Source organism: Schistocerca cancellata, chromosome 3, assembly GCF_023864275.1.
Source record: "Schistocerca cancellata isolate TAMUIC-IGC-003103 chromosome 3, iqSchCanc2.1, whole genome shotgun sequence".
NCBI lineage: Eukaryota > Metazoa > Arthropoda > Insecta > Orthoptera > Acrididae > Schistocerca > Schistocerca cancellata.
Genome location: NC_064628.1, coordinates 630870531 through 630884583, shown reverse-complemented (window position 1 = coordinate 630884583; position 14053 = coordinate 630870531). Strand labels below are relative to the sequence as shown.

The 14053-nt window shown below is 40.4% G+C and overlaps 1 protein-coding gene across 1 annotated transcript in view; it reads left to right on the top strand.

Moving 5' to 3' along the window:
- LOC126175557 (trimethylguanosine synthase) overlaps positions 1-14053 on the top strand; it is a 69764-nt gene that overhangs the window by 36145 nt on the left and 19566 nt on the right. Inside the window, exons 5-7 of the mRNA XM_049922407.1 lie at positions 3816-4047; positions 6721-7177; positions 11758-11889. Coding sequence (XP_049778364.1) covers positions 3816-4047; positions 6721-7177; positions 11758-11889 — 821 coding nt within the window. The remainder of the gene's footprint in view (positions 1-3815; positions 4048-6720; positions 7178-11757; positions 11890-14053) is intronic.

The following is a 14053-nucleotide window of genomic DNA, read 5'->3' as shown; positions in this document are numbered from 1 at the left end:
AAATCACCTGCTACGCAACCACCAGGCCGGAAAGAACAGAAGGAATTCTTCCACGAAGACTTCCTGCGTCCCTCCAACCAACAAACATCTGAGTCTTTCTCTGCCAACTGGAAAGGCTCCAAGAAGTGGAACAAAGGGAAATGGTCTTCTCTTTCGCCGACTCAAAGACCCTCTTTGATGGTGTTGCCATGTGATACCTTAGCCCAGCCGACCTCTGTGTTACCGGTGCGCCCAGCCAATCGTTTTTCTGCCCTGGACTCTGCAGATTGACAGAAGGAGAATGCCGATGATGCTGCAGATCTGATGGAGCAGGATCCTCCAGCCTCTACACTTCTAGCAGTGAGTCTTTTGAAGGCTGGCACTTGGTCAGGGTGACATCCTTTCATTTTTTTCCCTCCTCCCCTTTCCTTGTTATGACTGTCCTTCAGTGGGATGTTCACAGACTTAGGTCAAACAAAGAGGATTTACAGGTGCCCTTAGAATCGCAGTGTATGCTAATTATCTGTCTCCAGGAAACAAAATTGCTTACAACTGCTTTGAGCTCTTGCATTTCGATGAACATCATTTTCCCCAGTTGTGACGACCAGGTAGAATAGTGTAGAAACATTATCCTTACTGCCACAGAATGTTCCATTCCTCACATTTCCTCTTTACAAAGCCGTCCCATGATCCCTTGGTGGATTGAGGTATGTCACTGTGCAATTCGCGCGGAGAGATGTGCTCTCTGCATTTTTAATCATCGTCCTACAATGGCAAACTACAATCTTTATAAACAGTTGCATGCACAGTGTTGTTGTGTTCCTTGGGATAGCAAAAAAGGTAGCTGGATTTCATTTACTAGTTCTTTTAACATTCTGCTACCTCTTCTGTCATGTGGGCCAATATCTGGCGGGTCTCGGGAACCAAGATCCATTCCCCAAATTCCGGCCTGCCAGTAGCACATTGGATCGTATTACTATCTCCAACACCTTTGGACACCATTTTGTGGAGGTTTTGAGCTCCTCCCAGTATTGCCCTGCCTTCCTCCATCAGAAACAAGTGGAGGAGTCTCAGGTGACACCCCTCTCTTCTCAGAATCATGAATGCTACAGTACCGCCTTCACTATGAGGGAGCTATATCATGCTCTCACTTCATGCCAATCCACAGCCCGAGGGCCAGACAGTGTTAGCATTCAGATGTTGCAGCACCTTTCTCTTGCAGGCAAGCACTTTCTCCTTCGTATATACAACCGCATCTGACCAGAGGACACATTTCCCAGACTTTGGCATGAAACCACTGTCATACCCATATCTAAGACCAGTAAGGACAAATACCTTCCTTCTACGTACTGCCCCATTCTCTCACCAGCTGTGTTTGCAAGGTGATGGAACGTATAATTCACACCTGGCTTGTATGGCGGCTTAAGTCACACAATTTACTAACCACTGCATAGTGTGGATTTTGAGCTAATTGTTTTGCAGTTGACCATCTCGTCACTTTGTCCACCCGTGTCTTCTGTAGAAATTCCATACTCTGGCCGTGTTTTTCAATTTGGAGAAACCCTACTACATCTGCGATAGGACTGGTATCCTCCATAGTCGCTACAAGTGGGTCTTCCGTGGCTGCATGCTCCATTTCGTTCAGGTATTTTTAAAACACCGAGTTGTCAAGGTACGTGTGGGTTTTGCCTCGTCAGACACCTTTATCCAGGAAAACATTGTCCAGAACATCGTCCTCTTGTCTACTGTGATTAACCCTATAATGGCATGTCTTCTGCTGGTCATCTCCAGCTCCATTTTCATTGACAATTTTGCCATCTATTGCAGTTCTCCACAGACTTGTCTCACTGAGTGGCATCTTCAGTGATATCGTGATCATTTTTAATCATGGAGCTTTGCCAGTGACTTTTGTTTTTTCACTGACAAAACTGTTGGTATGATTTTTAGGTGTGCAATAGGTTGCTTCCACCGTCTTTACGTCTTGAGCATGTTGCTCTTCTGTTCCAAGAAATCTTCGAAATTCTTGGGACTCGTATGCTCAGCAGGAAACTTTGGTCCTCCCACATGTGTCTCCTGGCAGCCCACTGTATGCAGTCCCTCAGTGTCCTACGTGTCCTCGGTGGTACTTCCTGGGGAAGAGATCAAACCACCCACGTCCATGTATACCAGTCCCGTGTCTGTTCAAAAACAGACAATGGTTGTTTCGTTTATGCACCTCCATGTCTGTCCATCTCAATACTACCCACCAGTGTGGCACCTGTTTGGTCACTGTTGCCTTTTACAGTAGCTTGGTAGTGAGTCTTTATGCAGGAGCTGGCAAACTACCACTGTCCTACCACTATGACTTTCTCCTCAGAAGATATGCCTGCTGTTTGTCTGCCATGCTTGGCCACCCATCCTATGTCTACTCCTTCAATGACTCCATCACCAGTATAGAGCATGTACCGCTTCTTTGTTACGTCCTGGAGTTCGCTTTCGGCTCTTGCCCCAGCAGCTTAACTTCGCGCTACCTGCAACTTTCCCAGTGAGTGTAAACCCTTCATCATCTTGGCTTTGTGTGATGGCCTATGTGCACCTTGGCCTTCATTCACTTCCTAAGGACACGACTCCAACCTCACTTTAAGGCCTTCAGTTTCATAATCTCCATACATATCTTCGCAGTACTTTTGTGTACACTGATGCCTCTCGGACTGATTGAGGTGTTGGCTGTGCCTTCATCATTGGCACCAACATTTTTCAGTATTGCTTCCGAAACACTGCTCAGTGTTTAGAGTAGAGCTCTTTGCCCTGTATCAGACCATGCATTAAAACCAGCGGCACAGGTTTTTCAATTGTGTCATTTGCTCCGTTTCTCTGTGCCTTTCAAAGCCTCTGTTTGCTGTACTCCATCCGTCTCTTAGTGCAACATGTCCAGGAAAGCTGTCACTTGCTCACTCTTGATGGAGCCATTGTGATGTTTGTGGGTTCCTGGTCACTTCGATCTGACAGGAAACGAGGCCACTGATGTTGCTGCAGTCCTTGTACCTGAGCACACTAGTTTTTGCATTCCCTCAAATGATATCTGTGTTGCCCTCTGTCAGCAGGTGGTGTCACTTTGGCACCACGCCTGGTCCATCCTTGATGGGAACAAACTTCAGGTTATTAAGCCTCTCCCAGCAACTTGGACCTCCTCTCGGCCCTCTCACCGTGAGATCATTTTAGCTAGGTTCTGTATCGGGCACTGTCTTTTAGCCCTCGTCATTTGTTAAGTGGTGCTTCCCCACTACTTTCTACTCATTGCACTCAACCTTCGACAGTCCGCCGTGTCCTGACAGAATACTCTCTCTCTCTCTCTCTCTCTCTTTTTTTTTTAAACCACTTACATTCTTATTTGTGTTTGCTGTTTGAGTTACAGCCATTTTAGCAAATGACGCACAGGCTGTTGACCGCATTTTCCTTTTTATCTGTCTTGAGAATATGATGAAGGCCATTTAATTTTTAGTTCAGAGCCTCCGTTTCTCTATGACGTACTTTATAGACCTTTCTCCGCTTTCCTGTTTTTAGCTGTCTTCTCTTCCATCGTTTGGGATTAAAGTGTAGTCATTTTTAACTCTTCTCTTTGTCTTTGTGTTCTACAGTTCTGATGTAGGTGCGTATGACCCTAGTTGTTTTTGCGTCTGAAAATAAAACGAAAGAAAACAAAACAATATAAACGCAAATAATGCACTCATATTTTATGATTGTCATCCCCTCGCCTCCACTCCCCTCTGCTCCACTCCCCTCCCATGCTAATGATGTTTGATATCATAAAACTTTGACCGAAGATACCTCTTCAACAATTTTTCTTCCTTTTTCAGCCATGAGAGTGATTCAGATGAAGCAAGCTTGCAGAGGGTTAAAGCTGCATTTTCCTTAATGGGCTACGCATTTCAGCCTCACCGACACATTCCGAAGAGTTCTGTGCTGTACCGAAAGCGTAATATAAGAGTACAGAATAGGCAGTTGAAAATGAACTTGAATCGTTCCATGGCATCACGACACATCTATTATGACGATGATGGCAATGAATGTGAATCTGCTCTATCGAGGGTATGTTGTTTTGCTTTTCTTTTTATGATAAGAGTGTATCAGACAAAAAATTTTCTTCACTGCTTGCATCGGGAGGATTTATTTATTGTTTGTGGCATTTTGTGCACACATTAACATGTTACTAACTATGTCTATGTTTCCTCAAATCCTGCCCTGAAATGAGATCCATCCTCCATGAAATCCTCCCCACTCCACCAAGAGTGTCTTTCCGCCGTCCACCTAACCTTCGTAACCTCTTAGTTCATCCCTATGAAATCCCCAAACCACCTTCCCTACCCTCTGGCTCCTACCCTTGTAACCGCCCCCGGTGTAAAACCTGTCCCATGCACCCTCCCACCACCACCTACTCCAGTCCTGTAACCCGGAAGGTGTACACAATCAAAGGCAGAGCCACGTGTGAAAGCACCCACGTGATCTACCAACTGACCTGTCTACACTGTGATGCATTCTATGTGGGAATGACCAGCAACAAACTGTCCATTCGCATGAATGGGCACAGGCAGACAGTGTTTGTTGGTAATGAGGATCACCCTATGGCTAAACATGCCTTGGTGCACGACCAGCACATCTTGGCGCAGTGTTACACCGTCCGGGTTATCTGGATACTTCCTACTAATACCAACCTATCCGAACTCCGGAGATGGGAACTTGCTCTTCAATATATCCTCTCTTCCCGTTATCCACCAGGCCTCAATCTCCGCTAATTTCAAGTTGCCGCCACTCATACCTCACCTGTCATTCAGCAACATCTTTGCCTCTGCACTTCTGCCTCGACTGACATCTCTGCCCAAACTCTTTGTCTTTAAATATGTCTGCTTGTGTCTGTATATGTGTGGATGGATATGTGTGTGTGTGCGAGTGTGTACCCGTCCTTTTTTCCCCCTAAGGTAAGTCTTTCCGCTCCCGGGACTGGAATGACTCCTTACCCTCTCCCTTAAAACCCACATCCTTTCGTCTTTCCCTCTCCTTCCCTCTTTCCTGATGAGGCAACAGTTTGTTGCGAAAGCTTGAATTTTGTGTGTATGTTTGTGTTCGTTTGTGTGTCTGTCGACCTGCCAGCACTTTCATTTGGTAAGTCACATCATCTTTGTTTTTAGATATATTTATTAGAGAATTCAGTTGAGAAAATGTAAAAATACTAGGAGACAGCATAGGTGGTCTGTTTTTATCCCCCAGAAAATAAAATTTCAGTTCTACTGATTGGAATACTGAAAAGTAAACAGAAGCTTACATTTTGTAACTGTTTTCTTTCTGATTGATTACTCTTGTCAAGTCTAACTCACTGAAGTTCATTAAATGCTGCTAAGATTATTAAACTGCGGTTCATTAAAGTCTGTTGTATAGATCTGTTAAGTTGCTGTAGTGAATTGAAGAAAAAAAAAAGAAAAAAGGAAGTAAAGAAATAGATCTTCTTTGATAACAATTTGTGTTTATTGGACAGGCTTCTCATTGTCTTGTAGAAGTGAAATTATTAACAAGACAGTTGTCATAGAATTCTGTTTGTTCCACACTGCTGCAGCCACTATTTCTTTCAGTGCTGGAACTTGGAAAAGGATTGAGCAGAGCACTTTAGACAGATTGTAAACAACCATACAGTGTAGCGCTCTACATGGAGTAATAATCACTGGTCTGCATAAGGAGAGAATTTGTGTTTGATGTAACAACTTTAATCAAAACGATTCTTCCATATGTAAAGCTGGACTGAAAGCAGGCTTGAATCCACGATCATTCCTCTCAGATTCCAGCTGTCTGAATGTTGTCCATCCGTAGCGGCTGTAGCAATTATTATCTCAGTAGATTTTACCGAAGAAAAGTATTTTACCATGTTAAATATCTTGAATTTATGCAGAGAAAACCATTTGCTAGCTAACAGAACACTTTTACACATATATAATGCCGTAGCCCTATCCAGAACTAAAGTAAAATCTAAATCCTCTTGTTACATACCATGAATCAGAGGTAACCTATCATTCCCGAGTAAGTTTGCACTTGTAAGAGTTTATATATAGTTATCACTGCTCGCAACTAACTCATATTTGCGAAAAATTTCTCATTTACTATTGTTGCATGAAAGATGCCCAAATTACACTTAAATAAATAGTCTCAGATCTGTGACCTGTATTAATACTATTTCATGTCACTATGTTTTAACTTATGACAAATTAATACTCGCACATCGTCTCGTGTCGCATTTGATCCATTATAGGGGAAAGGTTTAGGAAGGAGAAGCAGGTAGGTCAGACCCTCAACCTGAGGTTGAAGTGAAATTCACATTTGCATGTTATGGCATTTGTCCCATATATTACAAGGGGGTGATGCTGAATTTTGATCAGTGTCCCCTGTTGGTTTGGAAACTTTATCACAGGCACAACCTTGCAGCCATACTATCCAGTTGCGTGCATGGACATTGTATGTAGCCTCCCTTCTTTCAATGTTTCACAACGGTTGTGGGTAAGATAGGAGATGAGTAAATCCAAGGGGCTTAACTATAAAATAGAACTGAAGTAGACATATAGTGAACAGGAGTGGTGATCAGTTACTGCCATAATCAGGTAAGAAAGGACCCTTTTCTCTCTCAAGAACATTCATACTTACCCTCTGTAAACTACATGGAATTGTTACTTTAAGGTCTGTGCAGTACTTAACACTTATTCAGTGTTTCTTGTTTTCTAGACAAAACAGTTTTTGAACAGTATTACAACCTCCAGTGCACAACCTTATGGAACCACAGCAGCTATTATTACTGATACGCACTCAAGCTCAGATGAAGATATTTCACCCGCCCAACGACAACAACAGAAAAGTGTTGTGAGGAAAGAAAGGAAGCGACTTTCACTTTGTGGCTGTGACACAGATCCAGCAAGCACTGTAGAACTGGCAGAAAGTTTACCTGATGCTGAAAAGTCTTCAGTGCTTGAGGTTGCAAACAGTGGTGATGGAGAGTTCGTTGCTCTTGCAGATGACCAGGAAATAGTCAAGAAACCACAGCAGAAAAAGAAACGAAAGAAAGGGAAAAGGCTGAGTTCTAAAATCCCAGAAGAAATTATATCCAATCCCAAGCTTATGAAGTACTGGGTTCGACGATACCAACTTTTCTCAAAGTTTGATGAAGGAATTAGAATGGATAATGGTAAATTATTATTGTACATTTCAGTGTCAGTTCAGGTTTTCATTATATTACAGGTGTTTTATTATAAATTTGTTTCTGTATTATGACCTTTTGTTGTGACTGATTGCTTGGTGTAAAAACTACGTTGAGTGAAAATGTAATGCAACTGCAGCAGTGTAAAGCAGACAGCACTGTAAAAAATTTTGTGCATAATTTTTGTGAATAGCTCTTAATACGGACAAACGTTTCATCTTAAATTGTTCATAGTTTTGAGTTTTAAATAGGTGTAAGGAAGGCATTAATAGAGCAAGTAGTGAGGCAGGTTGCAGCACATATCTCACGTTTAATATGTACATTGAGCAAGCAGTAAGAGAAACTGAGGTAACATTTGGGAATGAATCTTCAGAGAGAAGAAAAAAATATTTAAGATTATCAATTATTCTGTCACATTTGCAATAGCAGTTGAACAGTGTCGATAGTGTCCTGAGAAGTTGTTATAAGATGAACATCAAAAAATTTAAAGTAAATTTGATGGAATGACATCAGTTTAAATCAGTTGATGCTGAGGAAATTGGATTATGAAGTGGGACACTGAAAGCAGTTAACAAGTTTTAGTGTAAAATTAAGGTGATAGCTGAAGTAAATAGGATATAAAATGCAAACTGGTGACAGTGAGAAACAATTTCTTAAAATAAAGAAATTTAATGGTATGGTTTTGGGTGTTCAGTCGAATTGTGGATTCCATTTTTTTTGCACAATATTTTGACAGCCAATAGTTATTTTCTTCACCTACTCTCAGCTGTATTATTATGTGCACTTGTTTCTTTGACTCGGAGACCATGAAGGATTGTTAGTGTTGCACAGCTATTTATAGCTGACTTTTGACTCGTGGAGGCCACCATGTCTTTGCTGCTGCTTTGTTTCTTGGAATCAACATTACTACTCTGTGAAGTGCAAATTCTCTCAGCATTTACTACCTCTGATGAATGACGTGGCCAGTGGGATCTTGATAACCTGAGTGCCAGATCACAAGCCTTGCTTAAAGCGAAATCTTCATTCCAGTTCATAAGGTTTTCTGACATCATTGCTTTACTATGCTGTTCCAGAAACTTCGTGTTTGCACCATGATACTGATCTTGTCAGCTTTAATTTCATTATTATACTTGAGACTGAGCTTTTTGACAGAAGGTATGCTTGGTTTTTATACGGGTGTGCCGCTGATGTTCCTTGCACCTCTCTTCAACTGTTCTCATAGTCTGCTCCCACATAAATACATATCACTCTGGCATGAAATGCGCTACGTACCCAACTTTGAGACCTAGATCACCCTTAACATCGCAAAGAAGACTTTTTATCTTCATTTATGGAAGAAGAATACATTGGATGCCATGTTTTCATAAGATTCTACCAATTGTTCTGGAGACTGGACCAGCACACTGCAGATGAGCAACTATTGGATTTTTATTTTCTTTCTCAGTCTCAACCTCCTTGGGCACTGATTTTGCTCCAATTCCCACTCAGTTTGGTGAACTGGGTACACGTTTCCTGAACCATCTTGATGCTCCCTTCTACCATCAGCTTTTCTGATCTGTGCAGATGGGGGTTAGTCTTACAACACATTTTCTGCTCTTGTTATCATTGTGGCCTTAATCTATGGTAACATACTGTCCTCACACCGTCTGTCCAACAGTATCCTTCCCGTCTTTCATATCTCCTCTCAAGTGTCGTCTCCTACCCTCTTTCATATCTCCTCTCAAGTGTCGTCTCCTACCCTCTTTGTTTGCTGCCATCTGCCAATGCAACCACCCATCTTTCCCCGCTCCTTTTCTTTTTCAATCCTTTTTTCCCCACCACCCTGCCCCACAACCTGATGCTGTGCCTGCTGGCATTCTAGTCCCTGCACAGTCCATCAGACAGCTTTCCTCCCCCCCCCCCCCCCCCCCCACCACCACCCCTCAGTACTCTACTTCCCCTTCCCCTTCCCTGTCCCTCCAAATTGCTGCTTCCATTCCAGGTGATAGTTCCTTTGTGGCCCGAGCTGCCAGAGCTTGTAGTCAGTACACTTGAGGTATTCTCGCTTGTGTGCATGAATGGTGTGTGTTCCTCTTTTGCCAATGAAGGCTGTGGCCAAAAGCTTGACTAGTGGATAGGTTGATAGGACACAACTTAAGACATTATGGAATAGTTAATTTGGTGATGGGTGGAATTGTTGTGGATAAAAACTATTATGAGAGACAAAGGCTTGACTCCAGTAAGCAGTTAAAGTTGATGTTGGGTGCAGTGGTTGTGCCAAGGAAAAAACTCACAAAGGACAGCCTAGTGTGGAGAGTTGCATCAAACCAGTGCTCAGACTGAAGGGACTGCAGGAGCAGTAACAGTAGCATATATTAATTTTGAATTGTTTGGTTTCAGATATTACATTTCATTTATTTTGTAGTTGATTATCAGTTTTTTAATAGCATCATTAAGTTCAAAATTGTAAAATCGTCATACCTTGAAAAACCACTTTTTCTGCATTTCTGAAGAACCACTTAGTTTTTAGAGACATCAAAATTCTAGCTATCTTCCCAAATGAATAAATCATATCATGCATATTCTGAATCACTCATAGCAGTTGCGTAGGTTAAGTTACAAAACAAAAGTAAATCGATTAGAACATTATTTTAATCAAAATAATCAGAGTTTGAAGGAAGAACAGCTGAAGTAGTTATATGTTATGCAATACAGTTCAAATTCTCCATAATATATTTATTCATGTAATATGGAATCAAGTTTTCTAGAAAGATCAGCAGTAATAAATGTGTGTGACATTCAGAGAATCAAAAATTTCTGCTACATTGCTAACACTATCCATGCCTTTCCCATACTTACATGTTTCTGTTTTCTTGCATCTCTTCTGCTAACCTTATTTCTATAATTCCTAACGTTTCCTTGAACCAGTGAATTTCTCCACATTTTATTCATTCTGTACTGTTTCCATTCATTTCTGTTAAATGACAGGATTCACATCAAACAGGCATGCTATGAGGAAACTGCTTAACATTTTGTTGGAAAAGACTGACATTTCCTAAATATCATATGTTAATTTCTATATATATTGTTGTTAACATCACCATTATCTTGCAAGGTGAAATAAATGAATAAAAGTCTTCATATAACTGGAAGACCTTGATATAATTATTAATTAAATCTGCACTGCAAACTGGACAGTTAATCTTATAAAAAAACTAGTGGAAAATAATTTTTCGTTTAAAAGAATTCTCAAAAACTGAACATGTGATCTAAAGCAGTGCTTTATAATGAAGAAACAAAACAAATACAAATGGTGTTCACTTTCCTGACAGTAGCTATAAGACAAATAGATAGAATTGGCTCTCAAGCTGAAGGAATATTCCCAGTTAGCGACACAAAATTCATAAAAAAAAATCAAATAGAAGTCCATTAGATTTACATGGTGGACATGTTATGTGCAACTAATTGAACCATTGCTTGCAAACTGCAGGTGATAGTTATGTGCAAATTCTGTCAGTGATAACTGTAGGGTGTGCAGGGCCAGTTTAAGAGTGCAGACACTTGGGGCTCCAAGCTGAGTGGGGTGCCTCTGGTGTGTATAAGGATGTGTCACTGTTGATGGTGGACACCTGAGACGCCAAGCTGAGAGGAGCGCCAGGGATTCACAAGTGCAACATTTGTGCTTGGCACAAATAGTGGCGAAAACTGACAAAAGTGAATATGTGTGAGGGAGGAGGGGGCAAACTATAAGCTGATTGTGTGAAAATAAGGCTCGGACTTGCCCTGATTGTGAGGCTGTCATCAATATTCTCAGTTGCCTGCAAGATGTAGACCCTATGTGTAATTCTAATTACTTTCTTTTGTGAAGTAAATATATTTTGCCCAAATGAGAAGCTACCTCATTGAAAATTGCAATTATATTTATTTACTGATTTCTGTGCTGCCCAAAGTTAATAGTTATTCTTATAGCAAAATTAATTGAATCTAATGTTTAGCTGATCTATGACTAGATTTATCTGGTTTCAGCTTTCGTTGGTATGTATACCCAAAAAATTTTAACTTTCTAACTTGTTCATTACTTTTTCTTGATTCACTACATTAATAGGTGTGAGATATTACTGACAGTGCAAAAATAGTTGTTCTTTTCAAATTTTAAGACTAGTCCATTTGTGCAAAACATGTTAATAACTTTACCAATACTAAAAAGAAAAATGCTTTGAACTTCCCTTATTAACACGAGGCACATAAAGGAGTGACATTCACTCCTATAGAAATCTTTGACAAACATCCAATGAAAATAAAATGTCTGAAAGACAGCAGATGTGTCTTCAAGTGTAGGTTAAAGTCATTTCTCTGTAACAACGTCTTCTGTACAGTAGAGGAATCCTTGAATAGTAATTAGTAGGCAATTACAAACTGGTAAATGAATTGCATGTAGCCATAAAAATACTTTCTTCAATTGTCATTGCAATCTCTCTTTTTGTCATTGCAATCTTTCATTCAATTGACCTGTCTCACACTATAATGTTTGCCATGAATATGGGGTATGAAACCTACAACTAAATAACAAATATTTTTATTACTTTTAGATAGTTGGTTCTCAGTGACACCAGAAAGAGTTGCAGAACATATTGCTGAGAGATGTCAGTGTGATCTGATTGTAGATGCTTTTTGTGGCTGTGGTGGGAATGCTATACAATTTGCATTCTTCTGTGAGAGAGGTAGGTTCATTGCACAATTAAGTATTTCTGTATTCTCCTGGAGTTATGATCACTGTCCATATATATTTTTTGTTGTGTTTTTTTGTTTAATATTGAAAAATACAATAAAAATTTGGTGGTAACAGAGAATAATAATACATGAATAAATAAGGCTTTATCGGATAGTTTCTCTTTGCCTAACAACAACCATGTTTGAGATTTTTCTCTTCCTTGCATCTAGAGATATATTGCAGTATTTAAGCCATGATATTTTTTGTGTCAAATATTAATTCTAGATATAATTTCGTTTAATTTATTTGTAAATATGCTGAAGTAATAACATTCCTACTTTGCTTGAAAGCAACAGCTACATATTGCAAGCTGACTGCTATCTGAATACACAATATTCATACATTCTATGGTAGATACTTCATGATCATGGTAGTAACTTCTGGGGTAGTAATGAGCACAATCCATCATTCATTAATGTTCAAAGGGACACAAAAACTTGTAACGTTTCTAATCAATTACTTTGTATCTTCTTCTGCTCCAAATATTTCATGGTATGGCTGTTTAACAATTTATGAAAAGTAGTTCAACAACAGGCACTACTGAAACAAATTTATATCTTTGTACTTTTTGTGAAGACACAAATGACATTCCAGTGCTGTCAGACATACAGCCACAGTCTTTACACAAAAGATATTTTTGTACTGCTGCCTCATGGGACAGGTGTCATTCTTTACCCAGGAACCACTGTAATAGTTCACCGAGCGAGGTGGCACAGTGGTTAGACACTGGACTCGCATTCGGGAGGACGACGGTTCAATCGCGCGTCCGGCCAACCTGATTTAGGTTTTCCGTGATAACCCTAAATCGCTCCAGGCAAATGCCGGGATGGTTCCTTTCAAAGGGCACGGCCGACTTCCTTCCCTGTCCTTCCCTAATCCGATGAGACCGATGACCTCGCTGTCTGGTCTCCTTCCCCAAAACAACCCAACCCACTGTAATAGTTCATGCTGCACTGTTCAGGTGGATCACTTATTTACATCCATCTTTACAAATTACAAATATGAATGCCAGTTATTACAACAGTCTTCACGTTAGGTTTACACTTCAGCTATTTCAACCATTTCAAATGGGTCGTAACATTATCCGTGCTAAAGATTGCATACAATCTGATACACTCCTGGAATTTGGTAACAAATAGGTTCTTCATTATTGGCAGTAGCATAATTATTTTCATGCTCTTAAATTAATGACAGGTGCATTGGCTCACTGTGCTCTGCAGAAATCACTATTGTTCTTTAAATAAACTTTCTTCAAGAAAGTATCAAGTGAGGTGGCACAGTGGTTAGCTGACTGGACTCACAGTTGGAAGCACAACAGTTCAAATCACTGTCCCGCCATCCAGATGTAGGTTTTCTGTGATTTTCAGAAATTGCGTATGGCAATTGCTGCTTGGTTCCTTAGAAAGAAGACAGCCGATTACCTTCCCATTCTTTTCTGTTCTGTCCCTGTGCTCCATCTCTAATTAACATGTTGTTGATGGAATGTCAAACATTGTAGTCCAATTAAAATTACTTTACAGTTAACGTATTCAGTTGCTGCTAGTGTTGCCACATTGGCTGCTGGCAAGCACTCCGTTGTAGGCAACGCACAAACCCAACGGGGACATTTCACAAATGCTGTTAATGTGTAACGTGGAGCAATGTTGGAAGCGACCACCGCGAGGTATGCCAGAAATGTGAGATGCTCTTCTGATAGCTGATTTCAAGTGTGAGCAATGACAGATTGGCAGCAGATGACGCGTTTCATAGCCCCAAATTTAAAATCTTATCCAAACCTAATCATAATCTCGTGGTGGGCAATTTATCTTGAAAAACGATGGTCAACATTCTACGGCAGAACTAAAATTGTGATCTCTTTGCACATGGCGTTTAAAGCTAACCTCTAAGAGCTGACTCGACACAAAAAAAGTTTGAGCACTGAAAGCAAGCTGTAATTTTTTTCTGTCATTGGTTGCCAGAAACTATATTCACATTGGTTACCTGTGCTGCAGGGTTACCAATTGATTAGCAGGCCTGGTTGGCATTTGGTAGCATATTATAGGCAACACTGGAAGATTTCAATCAAAAAAGTGATAGGAAGAAAAATAAGAAAAAATAAAAAAGTTAATGTAATT